At 40.7% G+C, this 23,309-nt stretch overlaps 1 protein-coding gene across 1 annotated transcript in view; it reads left to right on the top strand.

The window, feature by feature from the left end:
* grid2 (glutamate receptor, ionotropic, delta 2) overlaps window positions 1-23,309 on the top strand; it is a 1,097,559-nt gene that overhangs the window by 792,103 nt on the left and 282,147 nt on the right. Inside the window, exons 5-6 of the mRNA XM_059963403.1 lie at window positions 12,605-12,658; window positions 19,947-20,120. Of these exons, the coding sequence (XP_059819386.1) occupies window positions 12,605-12,658; window positions 19,947-20,120 (228 nt within the window). The remainder of the gene's footprint in view (window positions 1-12,604; window positions 12,659-19,946; window positions 20,121-23,309) is intronic.

Genomic DNA, 23,309 nt, shown 5'->3' on the forward strand with positions numbered 1-23,309 from the left:
AGAAGTGGACTCAGCCAATTCCATCATGGGTAGAGCTCTCCCTAGCATCGAGGGCATCGGAAAAAGGCAGTGTCCTTTATCAGTGATCCCCACCATCTGGACCATACCATCTTCAGCTTGCTGCCATAGATAGGAGGTATGGAAGTCTGAAGACACACACTTTAAAGTTTAATGACAGCTTCTTCCCCTCTGCTATCATTTTCTTGCTTACCTGAAAAGCACTCTTTCTACCTCAGACTGTATTTCCCTCCATTTGCACTAATTTTTTGCTCATTTTGTCATGTAAGTAAATTAGCATATTTTATGCAAATTTACATTCATGTAAATTTTTGTTTGTCAGATTTGTAATACACTATGTTGTTGCTACAAAAAGCCTGCGTATATATACCCATGACAATACCCATGACGCACTTGAGGCTGCTAAACAAGATAAGAGCCCATGGAATTATGGGAAAGTTACATACATGGATAGGGTGTTAGTTGACTGGCAGGAAACAGAGAGTGGGAATAAAGGGAGCCCATTTTGGTTGGCTGCCGGTTACCAGTGGTGTTCCACAGGGGTCCGTGTTTGGGCCACTTCTTTTTACATTGTATATCAACGATTTCGATTATGGAATAGATGGCTTTGTGGCTAAGTTTGCTGATGATACAAAGATAGGTGGAGGGGCCGGTAGTGCTGAGGAAACAGAGTCTGCAGAGAGACTTGGATAGATTGGGGGAATGGGCAAAGAAGTGGCAAATGAAATACAATGTTGGAAAGTGTACGGTCATGCACTTTGGTAGAAGAAATAAACGGGCAAACTATTATTTAAGTGGGAAGAGAATTCAAAGTTCTGAGATGCAACGGGACTTGGGAGTCCTCGTACAGGATACCCTTAAGGTTAACCTCCAGGTTGAGTCGGTGGTGAAGAAGGCAAATGCAATGTTGACATTCATTTCTAGAGGAATAGAGTATAGGAGCAGGGAGTGATGTTGAGGCTCTGTAAGGTACTGGTAAGACCTCACTTGGAATACCATGTGCAGTTTTGGGCTCCTTATTTAAGAAAGGATGTGCTGACATTGGAGAAGGTTCAGAGAAGATTCGCTAGAATGATTTTGGGAATGGGAGGGTTAACTTATGAGGAACGTTTGATCACTCTTGGACTGTACTCCTTGGAGTTTAGAAGAATGAGAGGGAACATCTTAGAAACATTTTGAATGTTGAAAGGCATGGACAGAGTGGATGTAGCAAAGTTGTTTCCCATGGTGGGGGAGTCTAGTACGAGAGGACATGACTTGAGGATTGCAGGGTGCCCATTCAGAACAGAGATGCAAAAAAATTTTTTTAGCCAGAGGGTGGTGAATCTGTGGAATTTGTTGCCACGGGCAGCAGTGGAGGCCAAGTCACTGGGTGTATTTAAGGCAGAGATTGATAGTTATCTGAGTAGTCAAGGCATCAAAGGTTATGGTGAGAAGGCGGGGGAATGGACTAAAGGGGAGATTGGATCAGCTCATGATGAAATGGCAGAGCAGACTCGATGGGCCAAATGCCCGACTTCTGCTCCTTTGTCTTATGGTCTTATGGACAACAAACTTGAACTTGAAGTAAAACAATTCATATCAATACCAACACTGGTCAGCATGCTTCGGCATGATACACAGTGTGAGGTACAGTAAATCGCCAGAACATGGCAGGTGATCTATCATTAATTGGCTGCACACAGTCCTCTACCCAGTTATTTGAGAACTTGTAGACTTGCAGGTTAATTGGTCATTGTACCCTTCAGAGAAAGTAAGATCTCTTTATTAATAGTATAAGTACCCTGTTATTCATATGATAATGTGATACCAATCCAGAAAAAGAAGGTACTATACTTAAGTTAAAAGCTGCAGGAAAAAGCCTAATGAATAGTGGACACTGAGGGATGTTCTGCTCCAGTAGGATTTGGCCTACTAAAGTACTTAAAAAGGATAAAAGTGATTAAGATCAGCTCCGAGGAACAGTGAACCATTTGAGTCTGTTGAAAATTGAAATCCAGTCACATTATACATGACATTATTGTAGAATATACACAGTAGAGTGCAGCTCTTCTGGTAGGCTGTTATCACCCTGGGAAAAAGTCTTGTCTCTCTCTCAGACCTGAAGGATCATTTACTTCTAATTGTGCTTTGTCACCCTCTTCACTGAGCAGCTAGTCGGTTGGGTAAAACAGAAACAATAATTATCTTTTCTCAAAGATGCCAAATGTTGTAATTGAGAAATAGCTTTAGGAAGACAAGTTCTCAGCCATTATAATTAGCCCCATGGCCCCAGTATAAAACATTGCCAGGTTAACAGCAAAGTCCAGTGTTTTGTACACTGCCATCTACTTAACGGAGAAGGAACGATAGTTCATTGACAATATTACTAGCCACAATTCAGAAGCTCTGAAAGACAATAATGTGAGTTCAAATTCAATCATAGTTAATTAAATTCAGCTTTCAACCTTGTCTAAAATGTAAGGGCGAGTCCACTTAATCTCTTCACTGCTAACATGTTACATTAGCATCCTCTTCTCCAGTATTCCCGGTTGTAAGTACAAATCCATCTGTTCTCTGGAAAGGAACAAATAGTAATTTTTTTTAAATCTACCTTCATAGGGAGTAGGTAACATTTGAAATCAACTACTGTGTGGTACTGTTGAGGGATCTTAATGCCTTTGCTAAGGAGAAGGCAATTAAAAATCAAGAAGGATAAATAGAGACCTGAAGGTGTTATATTTGAATGCATGTAGTATATGGAATAAGGTAGATGAACTTTTAGCACAGTTGCAAATTGGCATGAGTGACTTTGTGGGCATCACAGAATTGTGGCTGGAAGAATATTATAGCTGGGAGCTTAACATTCAAGGATACACACTGTATCAAAACAACAGTCAGGTAGACAGAGGGGGTAATATGTCTCTGTTGGTAAACAAAAAATGAAATCAAATCATTAGGAAGAGATGACATAGGGTAGAATCATTGTGGGTAGAGCCAAGGAACTGCAAGGATAAAAAGACCCTAATGGGAGTTATATACACGCAAACAATGGTGACGTTGTGGTTTACAATTTACAATGGGAGACAGAAGATGAATGCCAAAAGGACTATGTTTCAATATTCATGGCGGATTTCAATATGCAAGTAGACTGGGGAAAACAGCTTGGTGCTGGATACTAAGAAGGGGAATTTGCAGAATGCCTATAAGATGGCTTTTTAGTGCAGCTCATGGGTGAGCCCACTAGGAGAGCAGCTATTTCTGGATTGGGAATTGCGCAAGGAACTGGAATTGATTAGAAAGCTTAAGGTAAAGGAAACCTGAGGAGAAAATGATCATAATATGATCAAAATTGACCTGTAACTTGAGAAGGGGAAGCTAAAGTCAAATATATCTGTATTACAGTAAGTAAAGGGAATTACAGAGGCATGGGAGAGGAGCTGACCAAAATTGACTAAAAAGAACATTGGCAGGGATGACAACAGAGCAGCAATGGCTGGAATTTCTGGGTGCAATTCGGAAGTTGCAGGATCATACATTCCAAATAGAAAGAAGTTTTCCAAAGACAGGATGATACAAACGTGGCTGACAAGGGATGTCAAAAACATCATAAAAACAAAAGAGACAGCATATAATGGAGGAAAATTAGTGGGAAGCTAAAGGATTGGGAAGCTTTTAAAAACCAGCAGAAGGCAACTAAAAGGTCATTAAGAAGATAAATATGGAATAGAAAGGTAAGGTAGCCAATATTATTAAAGAGGATACCAAAAATTTCTTTAGACATATAAAGTATAAAAGAAAGGTAAGAGAATATACTGGACCAATGGAAAAGGATGCTAGAGAGGGAATAATGGGGAAAAGGAAATGGCGGATGAACTGAAGAAGTATTTTGCAACAGTTTTCACTTTGGAACACAGTGGCAATATGCCAAAGTTTTGAGAGTGTCAGGGCAGAAGTGTGTGAAGTTGCCATTACTAGGGAGAAGGTTCTTAGGAAACTGAAAAGCCTTAATGTAGATAAAGCACCTGATTCAGATGATTATACTCCCCAGGATTCTGAAAGAGGTGGCTAAATAGATTGTAATGAACTTTCAAGAATCAGTTTATTATGGCATGGTTCCAGAGGTCTGGAAATTTGCAAATGTCACTCCAGTCTTCAAGAAGAAAAAGAGGGAAGAAAGTATAGGCCAGTTACATTGAGCTCTGTGGTTGGAAGGATGTTGGAGTCAATTGTTAAGGATGAGGTTTTGGGGTACTTGGAGGCACATGACAAAATTGGTCATAGTCAGCATGGTTTTCTCAAGGGAAAATCTTGACAGACAACTCGATTGGAATTCTTTGAGGAAATAAAAAGTTGGATAGACAAAGGAAAATTGGTGGATGTTGTGCACTGGGGTTTTCAGAAGGCCTTTGACAAAGTGCCAAACATGAGGCTACTTAACAAGTTAAAACCCTATGGTACTACATAAGATAAACTAACATGGATAAAACATTGGCTGATGGCAAGAGACAAAGAGTGGGAATGAAAGGAGCTGCCAATGTCTAGTGCTGTTCCACAGGGGTCTGTGTTGGGACCATTTTTTCCCCCATTATATGTCAATAGCTTGGATTACAGAATTGATGGCTTTGGGTCTAATTTTGCGTACAATACAAAGACAGGTGGCGGGGCAGGTAGCTTTGAAGAAGTATAGAGTCTACAGAAGGACTGAGACAGATTAGAAGAATGGACAAAAAAGTTGCAGATGGAATACAGTGTTGGGAAATGTATCATCATGCACTTTGGTAGAAGAAATTAAAGCATAGGCTATTTTCTAACTGGAGAGAAGATTTAAAAATCTGAACTGCAAAGGGACTTGGGAGTCCTCATGCAGTTTTCCCAAAGTTTAATTTAGAGGTTGAGTCAGTGTTGCAGAAGGCAAATACGATGCTCATATTCATTTTGAATTTAAAAGCAAGGATGTTTGTTGAGGCTTTGTGAAGCACTAGTGAAGCTTCACTTGGAGTTTTGTGAGCAATTTCAGTTCTGTTATCTCAAAAAGTATGTGCTGACATTGAAGAGAGTTCAAAGGAAGTTCATGGAAATTATTCTGGGATTGAAAGACTGGTCATATGAGGAGCATTTGATGGCTCTGGGCTGCTACTCACTGGAATTGAGAAGAATGAGTGGTGACCTCATTGAAAACTATCAAATATTGAAGAGCCTCAATAGAGTGCCTGTGGAGAGGATGTTTCCTGTGGTAGGGGAGTCCAAGGCCAGAGGACACAACCTCAGAATAGAGGTGAGTTCCTTTTAGAATGGAAATGTGAAGGAATTTCTTTGGCCAGGGAGTGGTGAATCCGTGGAATTTGCTGTTACAGGCAGCTGTGGAGGCCAAGTTATTGGGTATATCTTAAGGCAGAGGTTGATAGATTCTTGAATAGTCAGTGTATGAACGGATATAGGGAGAAAGCAGGAGATTGGGGCAGAGAGGGTAAATAGATCAGCCATGATGAAATGGCAGAGCAGGCTTGATGAGCCAAATGGCCTAATTCTGCTCCTATACCTTATGGTCTCAATAAGTACATTTGGGATAAAGGAACAAAGGATTTCCACTCGCAACAGTGTCTACTAGCGGAGAGAAGGCGATTGCAGAGATTAAGTGGACTTGGCCCCTATATACTTGAGTTTAGAATAACAAAAATTGATCTCATTGAACTGTCTACAGAATACTTGCACAGATGAAAAGGGGGAGATGAAAGGAAGATATTCCCCTGGGTATGGAATCTGGAACCACAGGTAAAAGTCCCAAAAGTGAGGAGCAGCCACTGAGAACATGATAAGAAATATCTTCACACAGTTGTGAATCTTTTGCGTCCTTTACTCAAAGGCTGAGCAGACTCATCATAAATATGTTCAAGGCACATGTGGATGTTAAGGGAATCAGAAGTTAGTCTAGGAAACTGATGCTAAGGTCAAAGGCATGTTCAATGAGCCTTCTGTTAATCAGCCAAGCTCTGGCTGAATTAAAAACAGAACAAACACTTTAAAGTTCAAAGTAAATTCTATTACCTGAGTGCATATATGTCACCACATACAACCCTTAGATCCATTTTCCTGTGGCCATACTCAGTAAATCCATAGACTGGTAACTATAACAGTATCAATGGAAAGGAAAACCAGAGTGCAATAGACAACAAATTCTGAAAATGCAGATAAAAATGAATAGCAATAAATAATGAGAACATGAAATACCAAGATAAATAGTCCTTAAAGTGAGATAATTGGTTGGTAGGAATATCTCAATGGCTGGGCAAGTGAGTATATTTATCCCCTGTTGTCCAAAAGCCTGATGGTTCTAGAACCTGGTTGTGTGAGTCCTGAGGCTCCTGGAACTTCTGCCTGATGGCAGCAGCGAGAAGAGAGCATGGCTTGGGTGATGAAGATTTCTGATGATGGATGCTGCTTCCCTGAAACAGCATTTCATGTAGATGTGCTCTCTGGTTTACCCGTGATGCATTGGGCCAAATACTGTGATGAGGTGGGGACAAGGGTGCTGGGAGAGGACCCACACACAGGACACAACCACATCTTTCTTAAGTACAATAAAGTAGCATTTATTACTCGCTACACAGAAGATCGGGAAATCGAGGACAAAGAGAAAACATGAACCTCTGACTAGGGGTCTAGGGACTTGGATCACTGCAGATCTGGGAAACAGGGAATATGGACTTGGACTTGGACAGAGGGAACATGGACAGCTGCGGACCTTGGACTCGGACAGGGGGAGCATGGACAGCCATGGACCTTGGACTTGGACGCTGGGGACTGGAACCGACATGGCCCTTGGGGAGCAATGGGTAGAAAGCGGGGAACCCCCGCCGGGCAGCGGCAATCTGGCCGGACCTGCCCAACGGAGGCAACGGGTAGGAATGTCGAGTCAGGACTCCGCCTTCCACTCAGGCACCAAGCTGGGACTTCTTCAAAGGGTAGACACAGACACTGGGCATGACATCAAGCCGGGACTCCGTCTTCAGCTCAGGCACTGAGCTGGGGCTCTTCTTCGGGGGTAGACATAGACAAGGGGCATTAACGCTGAGTCAGGACTCCGCCTTCCACTCACCCCTGGTAGATTGACCTTGCCTGGACCCACTCTGGTGACGGAAGGTGAATTGCTGGTACTCCGATGTGGGCTGGATCATTCTGGCTTGTTGTAGCGGCGGTGGTGACTTGCAAGGGCTTCTTAACACTCTCGCCCCGAACGGCTAAAGCCAGGGGCTTATAAGCTGCGGGTTCGGGTCAAGGGTAGATTACCTTGATTGCCAAGCTCAAAGGACGTGTGAAACAGAATTAGACGGGAACAAGGAGTCAATGGTCCGGATCGCAACCTAACTAAATTTAAAGGGGAACCGATCCGGACTACAACAAATACTCTATATTTCCAAATCTCGGACAAAATTCCAGTTGACTTTAAAAAAGGTGATGATTAATTGTTTTGCTAGAAATGCAATTTTTAAACATAGAATCAGAATTCACTATTGCAGAAAATCAAATAAATCAGTTAAAATCAAAATGTAGTCTTATATTGACAAGCAGGTCAAGAAAGTAATAATGTTTCCTGCTCATGAGGCAGGAGAGCTGAGCCACAAAGACTGTATAACAGAAACTGCAGTGTTTCCTCAGAACCCAGTGCTATGCACCTGAAAGCTGATTGATTTGAGACAATGGAGTCACTGAGTGGCACTGTGTTGGAGCCTTCACATGCAATATGTAGTATGATATCTTGCATTTCAATCGGCTTAATATTATAACCATACAACCATATAACAATCACAGCACAGAAACAGGTCATCTCGGCCCTCCTAGTCAGTGCCGAACTCTTAATCTCACCTAGTCCCACCTACCCGCACTCAGCCCATAACCCTCCACTCCTTTCCTGTCCATATACCTATCCAATTTTACCTTAAATGACACAACTGAACTGGCCTCTACTACTTCTACAGAAAGCTTATTCCACACAGCTATCACTCTCTGAGTAAAGAAATACCCCCTCGTGTTTCCCTTAAACTTTTGCCCCATAACTCTCAAATCATGTCCTCTTGTTTGAATCTCCCCTACTCTCAATGGAAACAGCCTATTCACGTCAACTCTATCTATCCCTCTCAAAATTTTAAATACCTCGATCAAATCCCCCCTCAACCTTCTATGCTCCAATGAATAGAGACCTAACTTGTTCAACCTTTCTCTGTAACTTAAGTGCTGAAACCCAGGTAACATCCTAGTAAATCGTCTCTGCACTCTCTCTAATTTATTGATATCTTTCCTATAATTTGGTGACCAGAACTGTACACAATTTTCCAAATTTGGCCTTACCAATGCCTTGTACAATTTTAACATTACATCCCAACTTCTGTACTCAATGCTCTGATTTATAAAGGCCAGCGTTCCAAAAGCCTTCTTCACCATCCTATCTACATGAGACTCTACCTTCAGGGAACTATGCACTGTTATTCCTAGATCTCTCTGTTCCACTGCATTCCTCAATGCCCTACCATTTACTCTGTATGTTCTATTTGGATTATTCCTGCCAAAATGTAGAACCTCACACTTCTCAGCATTAAACTCCATCAGCCAACGTTCAGCCCATTCTTCTAACCGGCATAAATCTCCCTGCAAGTTTTGAAAACCCACCTCATTATCCACAACACCTCCTACCTTAGGATCATCGGCATACTTACTAATCCAATTTACCACCCCATCATCCAGATCATTTATGTATATTACAAACAACATTGGGCCCAAAACAGATCCCTGAGGCACCCCGCTAGTCACCGGCCTCCATCCCGATAAACAATTATCCACCACTACTCTCTGGCATCTCCCATCTAGCCACTGTTGAATCCATTTTATTACTCCAGCATTAATACCTACGACTGAACCTTCTTAACTAACCTTCCATGTGGAACTTTGTCAAAGGCTTTGCTGAAGTCCATATAGACTACATCCACTGCCTTATCCTCGTCAACATTCCTCGTAACTTCAAAACTGGAGAGTCTAGAAATGGAGGCACAGTGTCAGGATATCAGTTTGATCACTCAGATGGAGCAGTGGAGAACCTATTTTATTTGGAGCCAAAGAGTAATACTGCATGAAAACTGCATGAGCTGCCCTTCAGCGCAACTCATCCATGCTCACCAAGATGTCCATTCCAGTTTGACCAACTTGCCGGCATTTAATCCTTATTCTGCTAAACATTTCCCACCCAAGTTCATTTCCAAGTTTCAGCTAAATGTTATTAATTCTGTCTCAACTATTTCCTCTGTTGGCTTTCAGAGGCTTACGAATCTTTGTAAATATTGCCCTAAGGAAAACATAAAGTTTTTTTTTTAATTATTGACACTATATAGACAATGCTGACAATGGCAGCATTTACTGTCCATCCCCAATTATTCCTGAACTGAAGAGACTAAGTCAAATTTAGGTCTGACATGGCAAGCATATCAAGGTTCCTTCTATCACTGAACCAAATAGTTTTTTTCATAATGGATTACCATCTTTTTCCCCAGAGTCAAACACTGTAATGCAATGGTTGAGGGCATGCATTTAAGGTGAGAAAGGGTGAGTTCAAAGACAACCCAACTGTTTTACACAAAGGTTGGTGGGTGCTTGGAATGCACTGCCAGTGGTGATGGTGAAAGCAAATATGAAAGAGGTGTTTAAAAAGCTTTAAGGTAGGCAAGTGATGTGCAGAGAATAGAGAGATATGGGCATTGTGTAGGCAGAAAGAATTAGTTTAGATAGGCATTTAATTACTTGTTTAATAAGTTTGCCACGACATCATGGGCCAAAGGGCCTGTTCCTATGCTGTAATGTTCTACATTCTCTATTCTTATTACAGCTACTATCTCTTCAGTTCCAGATTTATTTAACAAATTTAAATTACCTCAGTATGCATTGTGAGGTATTAAAATATATTAAGGGATATGGGTATCAGATGGGACACTGAATGAGGATTAGAGTGATATTAAACAGAGGAGCAGGTATCATTGCATATGAAATTTTGAGAGATCTTGGGTGACACCAGATGATTCAAACCTGTAAAAGGAAAGGAAAAGAGCAGTTATATGGGGAAAATGATGGTTGTGATGAAGTGAATGGATAAAAATGATCAACACTGTCATGCACCATAGTTGGGACAAATGGCCTCTTTTCAAGTCCTGAAGTAATAAAGAGTCATAGAGCTATACACAATAGAAACAGTTCCTTCTGCCCAGCTAGTGTATGCAGACCATGATATCTATCAAAGTAGCCCATTTGCCTATGGTTGGCCTTTTTCTCATGTTGTAAATTCTTAGTAATTTTCCTGCTTTAAGCAATAATGAGAGAAGTTTGCAGGCACTGAGCTTCAGATATTTTAAACAGATCATGTTGAAAGTCTGTAATTCAAAAGGATTTCAGAACAATGCAAAAGCTTTATGTTTGGAACGTCATCACCATTGCCACATTATATGCACAGCTATCTCCCAAAAAGAATCCATTGTTAACGCTCAGCATTCTGTCATTTATTCCTTCATGGGTGTAGAAATTATTGGCTAGACCAGCATTTGTTGCCCTACGTGAATTATGCCTGAGCTCAAGTAGCAGTTCATAACTAACAGCATTAGTGGGTAGAAAGTCACATAAAGGCCATACTGGATAAGGACAGGAAATGTTATTCATTGAAGTGGCATTAGATTACATCAATGATTCCTTTCTAATTTTGTTTGGAATTAAGACTGGATTTGGAATATTGTGAACAATGTTGGGCCCTGTACTATAGGAAGAATATGCTGGCCCTGGAGAAGATTCAGAGAAGGTTCACTTCACAAGAATGATCACATCAATGAAAGGCTTAATGTATGAGAAGTATTTTATAGCTCTGGGCCTGGACTCACTGGGGTTCAGAAAGGTGCGGGGGAATCTCATTGCAACGTATTGAATGCAGGAAGTCCTGCTAGTGTGGAGTGGAGAGAATAAGGATCCAAGATACAACATCAGAATAAAAGGATGTCCCTTTAAAATTAAGATGGGGAGGAATTTATTCAGCCAAAAGCTGGTGAGCCACTGGAGTTTGTTGTCACAGTGGGCTGTGGTGCCAAGTCATTGGCTGTATAAGGCAGAAAATGATGGGTTCTTGACTGGTACATTAGAAAATTGTTTTATTATTGTCACATGTACAGAGATACAGTTCAGATCTTTTTTTATATATCCCACCATACAGATAATTTCATCACAGCCAGTACATTGAGGTGGTACAACATAAAAACACTAACATTACGCAGAATGTCGCGCTGCGGTTCCTTAGAAAGAGCAATACTGGCAGATAACAAGGGACAAGGGCCATGACAAAGTAAAGGGTGAGGTCTAGGGCCTATCACATTGTACAAGTGGATCATTCAATAGTTTTATAACAGCAGGACCAAAACTGACCTTCAGCCAGGTGGTTTGTACTTTCAAGCATTTGTTTCTTCTGCCCAATGAGAGGGGAGAGAAGAATGAATGTCTGGGGTGAGTGGGGTCTTTGATCCTGTTGGCTGGTTTCTCTGAGGCAGCAAGAAGTGTAGACAGAGTTAATTGGAGGGATAAAAGGGGTACAAGAAGTACACGGGAGAACAGGATTGAGGAATAACAAAGCCTGACTGAATCATAGAGCAGAATTGATGGGCTGAAAGTCCTAATTCTGCTCCTATATTTTATGGCATTGTGGTCTTATTTAAAATTATTTGAAATTAAGTTCATCAGCTGCCGTGATAGAATTCATGCTTTCGCCCAGATTCAGTGGTTGAGCACTCTGTGTACTCACTCAGTAGCTATACCATAACCCCCAAATGTTTAAGTAATATGGTGTGGCGGTCCACACACACAGGGCTCGAAACACCATTGGAAGCTGCGAGCAGATGCACGACCTGCTCAGGGCAGACTTTCCGGGGATGGTCTGACGTCACGTCCGCCCTGCTGTTCGCAGGGACCCATGGGAAGGGGGTTTTAAACGCGCGAGTTTTAATCAGTAAAACCATTCCGAGTTCAGCTCTCTCTGCCTCTGTGTGTTCCTTTGGTAGCGCCACTACAATAGATTAAATAACTGTGCAAGATAATTGAGATTTAAAAGCAGAAGAAATATAGAATACTCATTCACTAGCATCCATCTTCTTACTATCAGCGTTGTGTGCATGTATTCAGGCAGAGAATGGCCCAAGTGATTGTCAGGAATGTTCCTGTTTGGAATGTTGCCCTATTTTTATTTCAATGTTGTCCAAAATTGTAGGAATAAAACGGTTTCCATCCAGCATCTGACAGTGTTAGAGTGCCTTCACTGTAGAGTCTGAAGAATAGCATTGCCCGCGTAAGAGACTTTAAAAACTGTCAAGCCACTGAAAAGTGTCTTGTCTTTTAACAGTTAATGAATAAAAGAGGGTATTTTTAGATAAATTCTTTGAAGGAAAGAATAGAAGGGAAAAAAGGTTAGAAATTTGTTGGAGCGGTAAAGTGCTGAGGTGCCCTAGTTACCCTTGCTGGTCCGACTGACTGTATCAAATGACATTTGTATTGATTGATTATATGAGTCTCAGAATAATCCTTTTCCACTTTACAGGTCGTTGACTCCAATCTAGTGGCTTTTGACTGTCACTGGATCTTCATAAATGAGGTAACTGTTCAAATATGGGCAGAAGTAAAGCAAAATTCGACCAAAGTTTTGCCAAGTAGCATTAGATAATATAATTATCTTTTCATCCAGAAAGACATGAATATGTAAAAAGCCTCCGAGTCCCCATTCTCACTAATAATTCGTGTTAACTCATGCAAAGTCGAAATGCTGCCATGAAATCCAATGGATATAAATAGAAAGAGAGTTCTCTTTTACAATCCCTGTGCAAGATGATTGGCGGTGCTACCCTGCTGAGCGCTCCTATTCTGCCCTCTAGCCTTAGAGTGTATGCTGGAGATTTGTTGTTTGAGTTACAGGTCTCCTTTTGTTAGCCCAGTGAATATGTCACAGCAGTGTAGCTCCATCCCATTCATATAGTTCCTTGGCAAAACTACTTGTTGCCCGAGTTCTGCTGTTTGTTTTGTCTGTTTGGGTTTACCCACTGCATATGTTTTAAAGAGACACTGTCATTTTTTGATCAGCTATAGTAAAGAAAATTGGTTATGAACTTTAAAGAAAATAAACATGAGTCATTTCAGTCTGTAATTATAAAATGTACTATTGCATTGTCTGCAGTCAGATTAAAGATTACTAATTGTGATCTATATTTTTTTCAGATCAAAACCTCAGCAAAATCATTGGCTTATTCCTCTGTAAATACAAATGTTGCCTGTGAATTATCTCACTTAACTGTTCTTGGTGCTACCTAATTTGGGAGATAGTGTTGACAGGTGAAAAGAGAGCATATCACATCCTCTTGAGTACAAACATAGTCACGATTTGTCAACGTTCATTTAAAAGAAGATATAATGACTATACTGAACTAAGGAGGCAGGCTGTCACCGATTAAGTGTATTATTTCACTCTTCTGAATGGTTTCATTGAATATGGACTGGTTGAATTGTATAATAATGCAGTCATTGCTGTCTGCTGTGCACACTGAGTGGCCAGTTCTCACCAATGTGAAGGTGCCTATGACCTCATTAAGTGCTATTCCGGAGATCAGTGAGATGAACTTTGGTACCCTTCGTTACTTACATGTTTGCTCAGAGATATCTCTGTGAAAACAGAAGTCTGTGAGATGCTTGCATGCTGACCTTTATGTAAACATTATACTTAAAAGTATATGCCAAAAAGTCCTGATTGTGCTTCTAGTTAAGGAAATGTTGTGTGCATTTCTGGTCACCACATTACAAGAAGGATGTGGGTTTGGAGAAGTTGCATAAGATGTTCACCTGAATGCTGCTTAGATTAGAGGGCATGAGCTGGAGGTTGGCCAGACTTGGATTGGTTTCTCTGGTGCATCAGAGGCTTAGGCATGGAAGATTATAAAATTGTGAGAGACTGAAACAGTCAGACATGAGATAGTCAGAATCTTTTTCCTCAGGTAGAGATGTCAAGTACTAGAGGGCTTATCTTTAAGATAAGAGGGAGAAAGTTTAAAGTTCAAAGTAAATTTATTATTGAAATACACATTCTGTATATCAGGATATACAACCCTGAGATTCATTTTCTTGTGGGCATACTCAAAAAATTCTAGAACCATAACAGGATCAATGAAAGACTGCACCTAAGGGAGCAGACAAAAAAACCAGTGTGCAAAAGACAACAAACTGTGCAAATACAAAGTAAAGAATTAATATTAATAAATAAGCAATAAAATCAAGAACGTGAAATGAAGAGCTCCTGAAAGTGAGTCCATAAGTTATGGGAACTGTTCAGCGATGGGGTGAGTGAAGTTATCCCCATTGGTTCAAGGGCTGAGGGGCAATAACCCTTCTGAACCTGGTGCTGTGAGTCCTGAGGCTCATGTACCACCTTCCTGATGGCAGCAGTGAGAACATTGCATGACCTGTGTGGTGTATATGTGTATATGTGCAGAACAAGACTGTTTTTAAGTAGTTTCTGGATGCCTGGACTACCAGGCGTAGTGGTGGACGCAGATACAATAGTGGTGTTTAAGAAGCTTTTAGATTGGCCAATGACAATGCAGAGAATGGAGGGATATGGTCATCATTTGTTCAATTGGGCATTGTTCAGCACAGACTCTGTGGGCTGAAGGGGTTGGTCCTGTTCTATATTGTTCCTTGGTCTATGTACTATATCTCTCTTTCTCCCACCCTTAGCATTTACTAAAGAGTGGTGTCACACTGCTCTTTCCACAGTTGAGTGAGATCATTTGAACACAGGTAATCACAGTACGTGTATTTACCAGAGGTTACTAGGACTGGTTTGGGCCAAATCTTTTGCAGTTTAGGAATCTGGCACCCCCATGAAAAGGCATTTGGCCAAACGGGTATTACTTAAAACAAATTGTTAATATCCCAGACAGGGATGGAGAACTCTTACCAAATTAGTTACTTTGAGAAGACCAGTAAAAATGAACTGACTGAAACTTAAAAGTGTATCACTACTGAATGTCCACTTATCAGACAGGGTTTCTCCTTCAGATGCTATTATCTTTCCCCAGTAACTTTATTGGCCAGCAGACATCTCATGGCAAAGTGCAGAGAGGAAAGTGATTGTCTATTTAGTTACTCTTATTGATTTCTCGTGATGTTTACAAACTATGTTAATGAGAACATTCTACACTGCCAACTTCCATCAAATTTGCTTATTGTCTGAGAAAATTCATCCGACTGCAACTTCCCTATCTGGTCAAACTCTGTTCCATTTACCCCCTCTATCCTAACTTCCATTTCAGCCTCACTCCAGCTTCCATCTTTTTTATCTCACAGCCGAGCAAATATCAACAAAAATTAAAGGAAATATATTTTTGCAATTTTTAATTTGAAAGTTCTATAATAATTGTCATTAAGCAACACACAAAAAGCCAGAGGCAGCATCTATGAAGGAAGATAAAATTTCAAGTTGAGACCCTTCACCAAGACTAGAGGAAAGAGGGGAGATAGCCAGTATAAAAAGATGGACGGAAGTCGTTAAGCAAGAGCCGGCAGGGGATGGGTCGATCCAGGTAAGGAGAGTGATAAACAGGTGAGGGATCGAGGAGAGTGAGAAAGATGTAAGAAGGTGGGACATGTTTAGAGGAAGTGACAAAGGGCTGAAGAAGATGTTAGCAGAGGACAGTGAAACATGCAACAAAAGGAAGAAGGTGAGGAGAAGAACTGGAGGGAGGAATGTGTGGATGGTGAGCAGATTGAGAGGGGAGGGACGGAAAGAGAAGAGGTCAAGGGACTGATGAAATAAGGAAAAAATGAGGAGGGGAAAGATTACTCTAAGTTAGAGAAGTCAATGTTCATACCGTCAGGAGACCACCAAGGTGGAATATGAGGTGCAACTCATGTTATCAGAAGACTTAATACTTGGTTCTTAGAAACTGCACAACAATCCTGGAAGTCTGAAATTTTCCAACTCTTTCTGTTTTTCCTTACAACACAGAAGGAGGCCATTTAGCTTTTCAAATCTATATCAACTCTTAGGCCACTTGCACCAACCATGTGCCTACCTGCAAGCTTCTCCCTTGTACAAGCCCATCAACTCTCCTCTGATTCTCCTGATAAACACCTACATAAGGTGTAATTTGAGTCCACTTACCTCCTAATACAACCTTGGGTGAAGGAGGAGACAGGAGCATCTGTAAGAAATCCACATGTTTACAAGGAAATTGTATAGAGACAGCTTTGGAGGTTATATTAAACACAGGTTGAGGAACTATGCAACGGATCACAACCTGCCATGGAATCCCCAAGAAACTTCTGAGTAAAGGCTACGCATAATTACTTCCCCATCCACAGATAGTATAACGCTCAGGAGTATGGGATAACTAGATGACTATTAAATCTTGCCTTGACTGCATAGTAAATAGAAGCCAGACATTTAGGATTTGAAAGGAAATGTACTGTCATTGGTTGATAAGTTGATGGTATGGTTCCACCCCCACACTCACCCACTCTTTCTCTCCCCTTACTGTTCCCATATGCCAACCCCATCTCCTTTCTTTGGCTCTATGCTTCACTTTCCTTTCCTGTCGGATGTTCTTACCTGCAGCCCTTCGGATCCTCCATCTCCCACTAGCTGTTGCCTTGCTCAACTCCTCCTCCATCTGCTTCTCACCCCTCCGCACCCAGACCTACCTTCACATGCCAGCTCCTGCTCTACCCTTCCCTCTCAATGTTTTATATTGGCTATCACCCTTTCCCCTCTCTTTCCAGTTGAAGGGTTGCAACTTGAAACTTCTACAGTCCATTTCCCTCCATGGAGGCTATCAGTGGGTTCTCTCAGCATCATGTGTGTAGTCTCTCACCTGTTTATTGAAGTGAAATTATGGACAACCTGTATTATAACTCTATGCTTGTTATTACTCATGGCTGTCCTCTCAATTCCCTTCAAAGCAGTAATGATACCAGCTAAATTGTCCCCAGAACTCTACATTTCAGAGAATTCAAGCCAAATGTCAGTAATCTCTCAAATCCATGTATCCTGACTAATACCCTAATACAATGAAAGTTTCTTATCTGAGACATGATCATTGGGCAGCACACCGTACACGTTCTGGCCAAAGCCTCTGCAGCTGTGCAAACTCTCACAACAGTAATGAGGGAGCTCGACAGCTACTGGATCAAAACAATGTGTTTTAATGTCTTGCTTTCTTGATTGTGGAAAATGCAGAGAATAAAAGATTTTAAAACTAATCAAACGTTATAATTGAGAGGAAAAATTTTGTGTCTCAATCAATGGTTCTCAGCAAGGCAGTATTTCCCCCTTATACTGGTAGGAGATAAAGACAAGGCAAGTTTAGCTTCTCCCACAGTATCAGTAACTGCATGAAAAGACAAAATTAATGATTATTCTCACCAGTGCAACACTGCCAATCTTTAATGTGAGAACTCCACTTTATAAAGCACTGGTTCATTCAACACACAATAAAACTGAGTTGAAGTCACGCTGTGTGAGGGGACATTATTAATGAATGGCTTGTTTAAATGTGAATACCTTATTTCAAAATGCAAGGAAGTATTTCATTCAAACAGAATAGTTCCTAGCATCGCACAGCATGAGTTCAAACCAAAATATCCTGAACTGGATTATTTAAGTATATTGTCCCTTAAGCCCAAATACATGCATGTGATAGTTTTGCAATGATTTTTGATCATGTTCCCATCCGTAACTGCATTTAGCCCTCAATATGCCACCAATAACAGCCTTTTCTTTCTGAATAAAGATTTATCCACTGGTGAAAAAGCAATTCTGACAATGGCCTCAGCAAACTCTCTGTCAAACATAAACATTACGTAGGCAACATAATGCAAAGTTTTACAGCATGGAAAATGGTATTCAGCTCACCTTGACCTTTGGAAATGTATCCAATCCATCCTTTTCTTTTAGCACTATTGAACCTAGTGACAATTCCTTGGGGATAGTGCTCTAGATTGTACACCCATGTCTACAGTGTTTGGTGTTCTCTCTAACACTAAGCTCTAGACTGGTGCTTCCTGTATGTTGTTGTTAAGACAATGGCATCATAAAAAAAGGACAAGCAAAAATTTAATGCAAGTAAGTTAACCAGTTCCCCATACATCTGTTAATGAGAGTGATTAGAAGTGCCAGATTAGACTCTATTCTATCCTCTTCCCTACCTCATTTAACTGCCCCTTATCCCTCTTACTCTGTGTCCATCAATCACCTCCTGTGTCACCACTCCGCCTCTTCTCTTCAGACTGGCCATCCCCTCTCTCCACTCAGAGACATGGTTTTAGCCTGAAACATTAATAATTCCTCTCCGTCACCTCTCCAACCACCCCCACCCTCACAGATGTTGTTTGACCCACTGAGTTCCTCCAGCAGATTGTAGATTAGAAATGCCCACTAGAGTATAGCAAATTAGTGCCTCTATTTACATCCTGACTTATCTCTTTTCCCATTGGTTACTGAGTTTAAACTAAGTTAACTCACAACTGCCTTTCTTGCTCAATTATGTAAGATTGATTTCACTCCACTCTCTCCCAGTTATCAGACTTCATGAATTTGGTCAATTTGCAACTTCCAAATGATGAAGGATATTAATGTTTGAAGATTGGGACATTTTCTTTTGGTACCACACCAATGCCTTGCACCAGCAGTCTCATTCCCATCAGTTCAGACTAGAATGAAACCTGATCTCCCAGGGATGATAAAGTGGACTAACAGACCGTTACACAGTACTATTTCTCCCTAAATGGAATCTATTTTCCTAAAGTGCAGCACTTCCCTGGTTCAGTCAGTCCACTTCTACTCCTTCGCAATCATGTTATTATTTACCACTTATAGGAAAGATGAAAATCGTTAGAGGCACCTTTCAATTTCAGGTTAAACTGGGGAGGCAGCCTCTAAGGTAATGCTGAGGAGGAAAGACTAAGCTGGAAGAGCACTAACTCATATTTTGATCTGACTCTTGCTGCAAATGATGTCTGTGCATCACTTTATAAGTTGGATTAATTTTACACTGATACAGGCATTTCTGCTGGATGAGAAAATAACAGTTCTCTTGTTGTTTTGAAAGAAAACAGGAATTATGCTCTGTGCATTTTATTTCCCTTATGTTTATTTTTGTTGGAATAATTGAAAATGAGTTCTGTTAGATGCTTGTAATGACAATCCTAACTTACATCTCATTTTATGTTTGGTAATTACTTCATAATGAACAACTTGATTATATTTCACCAATGGATGGGAATTCTGGATATTTGGGTGAAGAAACATTTTCTCTTCTGTAATCAGTACATTATTAAGTGTTCTGGGTCTACCTTCAGTGTAAATCAAGTGAAATGTAAACTCTGCTTCCCTGAATACATTCGAGAGGGCCTATCAAAGCAGTTCTTCACCCCGCAAATAGATGTTACCCAGTATTATTGAACTGAAGGAATCTGATGGTATCACATGCTAAGATTCTTTCATTGTGTTTGCTTTGGCTACCATGTAGTTTCTCCTTCGGAACTGGGTTTGTCAAGCAACTGACCTTTCCACCAATCAACTCAACAGTGCCAGTTTATTATAGTAATAGTAGGAGGTTCTTGGAATGAAGGGTGGACAGAAAGTGTGCCTCCCATGAAAGATCTTAAACTGCAGATAGATGTGATATGACCTAGGGTTTGGTATACACAGCAGCTATTAAGCTAGGGTCAACTTGGATCTTTCTCTGGTGGGACTTGGCTATCAGTATCTGGGAAGGTTGAAGCCAGGGACTTTTGCAAAGAGCCCTCAGGAGATATTTGACTGTTCCATTGACAGAGATAGCTTCAGCCCCAGTGTGATCTGCACTTTCAAAATAGCTATTTCTGCCTTTTCCCAGGAAATGAGCGATGCCGATGTTGAGGACTTGGTGAAACGGTCGATTGGGAGGTTAACGATAATTCGGCAGACCTTTCCCTTTTCTTTAAATGCCACTCAAAGCTGTCTCCGTGGTAAGCACAGAATCTCTCCATTACTGTGTGATCCCAAGGACCCCTACAAGCAGAACATGGAGGTAGGATTATTTCAACTCATTAATCAGAATAAATTATATGGTTTGACATATTGATTTTAAGAAGTCTGTTCCTTTACTGTTGATCAGTCAGTAAGCTTATTTCTCACTGTCACTGTCCAATGCATTCACTGAAGGTCCCTTGTGTAGGTATCTATGCAAATGAAAATGTGAGTGTGGCTATGCAAGTGTCAAGTGCACACAATCTCATGCTCAGATGTGCAAACACAATACATATGAATGTGTAAACATGCACAAAAGCATTAATAACTATGTGCACATCTGCACCACAAATACACGCACCTATCTCTATCTCTATGAATTTCCCTTATTTTACACCATTCCATCTATCACTTTCATACTATTTCACCACCTGTACTGCCTCTCTCTTTCATTCTTTAACCATCCTCACTCTCATTTGTTGTCCTTCTCCCCCTCTCACAATTGCCTCCTCTCTCTCATTCTCTATCAGTCTAATTGGCACTTCTATCTCTCATTCCCTCGCAAACACTTCCACCTCTTTCTCTTTTTCTCTCACTCACTCCATTTTCTTTATCTCCCTCTCTCTCTCTCACTCTCCCTCTCACATGTTCTCACTTTCTCTAATTTGCAGTGGACAGAGAAGCTTGGAAGCAGGTTTGGAATTGGTAGAAGTGCACCTCTGATCAATGGGAATATATTGAAATTGTATATCTAAGATGAATGAATGGTTGCTCAAGTGAAATGTATAACATTCACATGAATTTTTTGACAGTAGTATAATAATAAAATGCTCCACGGTGCCTAGCTCAAACAAAATGTGACATGAGAGTCAGAGACCAAAAGTGGGAGCGGGTGTTACAGAGCGTTCCTAGAAGAGTTAGGAAGATCAGAGGAAGGCCTGTGCAGCTGAGGTTCAAGTACTGACAATGGAGCAATGTGAGAGGTCACATGAATAAAACTGAAGGAACAAAAATCTTCAAGAGCTGTAGATTTGGCACAAGAGACTGAGGATCAACAGCAGCTCTATTCATCAAATTTATTAGGTATTTTGTGATTCCAACTGGAATCAGCGGTCCTGAAAAACGTTTTTCTTATTTCTGGGTTTAGTGAGATAGCAACTGCATGTAACCAGAGAGCTATTTTCTCTTGACACAGTTTGTCCTTCACTGTAAGTATTGCTCTAAGGTAGCAATTTGGCTTCTGAAGTAAAATTATATTGACTTCAATGAAACCAAGTTTTAGAATTCAAGCTCAGCAAGTCCACATCATAAAGCTGCACTAAAATACAACACAGTTAAAGGCAAATATCCATGTTGTTTGCTGTATGTTCTTTCTGCCCAAGGTTATCCTGAATTTTTCATTTTTGCTGGTACAGACATCTCCCATATCCCACTGCCATGACTGTCCTGCAGAGTTGAACAACTACTAGAAATCAGGTGGCAGAACTTGAGGCCCTGCCCTTCAACCACAGGAGAAGTGCATAAAGCAATACCGGATAGCACCTTGTCTGTGACTAAAACAAATGTCAAATTAAACAAAACTTTTTCTTCCTGTAGATGATCCTTATCACTCTACGACCTGCATGTTCATCTATCTAAAAGTCTTTGAAACACTTCTGTCATATCTGTTTCCACCATTGTTCCTGCCAGCCTGTTCCAGACTCCCAGCATTTTTTGTGTGAAAACTGTGCCTCCTACATCTCCTTTAAACTTTTCCCCTCACATTACAGTAAACGCATGACATCTAGTACTTGACATTTCTAACTAGGGAAAAGATTCTGACTGTTGTCCTATCTATGCCTCTCATAATTTTCTAAACTTCTATCAGTTTCTGGCAATCCAGAGAAAACAACCCAAATTTGTCCAACCTCTCCTTTACCATAGCTCAAACTGTTCTATCCAGGCAGCATCCTGGTCAACCTCCCTTGGAAGCTTTCCAAAGCTTCCATGCCCTTCTGGGACAACCACAGTTATACGCAATAATCCAAGTCCGACCTAAACAAATTTTTATATGACTCCAACATGACTACTTTCCCTTGTATTCAGTGCCCTGACCAATGAAGGAAAGCATGTCATACATTTTTGTCACACTTTTGACATATGGTTACTTTTGGTGACTATGGAATACGATCCCAAGTACCTTATGTGTATTGAATATTCCTTTTGGAAATGTTTTTCAAATGGACTTAAAATATTCTTCTATGCGGCAGTGTGCTGGGGAAATGGCATTAACATAGGTGATGCCAACAGGCTCAACAAGCTGATTAGAAAAGTTAGCTCTGTTATAGGAGTCAAACTGGACACACTGGAGACTACGATAGAACCCTCTGGAAAGTCCTGGCAATGCTAGATGATGTTTGTGACTCTCTGCATGCCAACTTGGCTTAACAGAGGAACACTTTCAGTCACAGAGAAAGACAACTGTGCTGCTCCAAAAAGTGTTATTGGGGTCATTCTTACCCTCAGCCATTAGGCTGTATAGTCAAAGGATTAACAACCCATTCCAGTTAGACTGTTATTAACTTCTGTTTACCAGAGCTCTGTTTAGCTCTGCTTTCTTTTGAAGGTAACTTATTTGTTATTCTTTCTTACTGCTAATATTTGTATATCTGTGCACTTGTAATGCTACTGTGACACTGCAATTTCCTTTGGGATCAATAAAGTATCTACCTATTTATCTAATTATAGTAAACTTATGTTTTGTAAAAAAATTAAAATAAATTGAGCTAGAAAGAAGCTTAACCAGCAGAACACAATTAAAACCAGATGTAGTGTAATAAGCAAAACATATTGCATTCTCCTTCACAATTCCCAGCTGACAACTCAGATGTTAGAACCTTACTGACCCATACAATGTAGTAAGTGAATAATTGTCCACAGACAGCGTGGTCCAGCTCACTGTGCATTATTAATACTAGTTCACAGCCTATTTTCATGTTCTTCATCTCAACACAAGTGAAAAAGAGATTTTGATACTTACATGATGGGCAAGATTACACATGGACTAATGCCACAAATTAGTGCGTTCACCTTTGAGCCATAGAGTCAAACAGCATAGAATGGGCCCTTCAGCCTAACTGGTCCATGCCAAACAAGATTCCCATCTAAGCCAATCCCTTTTGCCAGTATTTGGCCCATATCGCTCTAACCCTTTCCTATTCATGTGCCCATCCAAATACTTCTTAAATTCGGTTTATGTTCCTGCCTCCAC

Source organism: Hypanus sabinus, chromosome 3, assembly GCF_030144855.1.
Source record: "Hypanus sabinus isolate sHypSab1 chromosome 3, sHypSab1.hap1, whole genome shotgun sequence".
In the NCBI taxonomy this organism is placed as follows: Eukaryota; Metazoa; Chordata; class Chondrichthyes; order Myliobatiformes; family Dasyatidae; genus Hypanus; species Hypanus sabinus.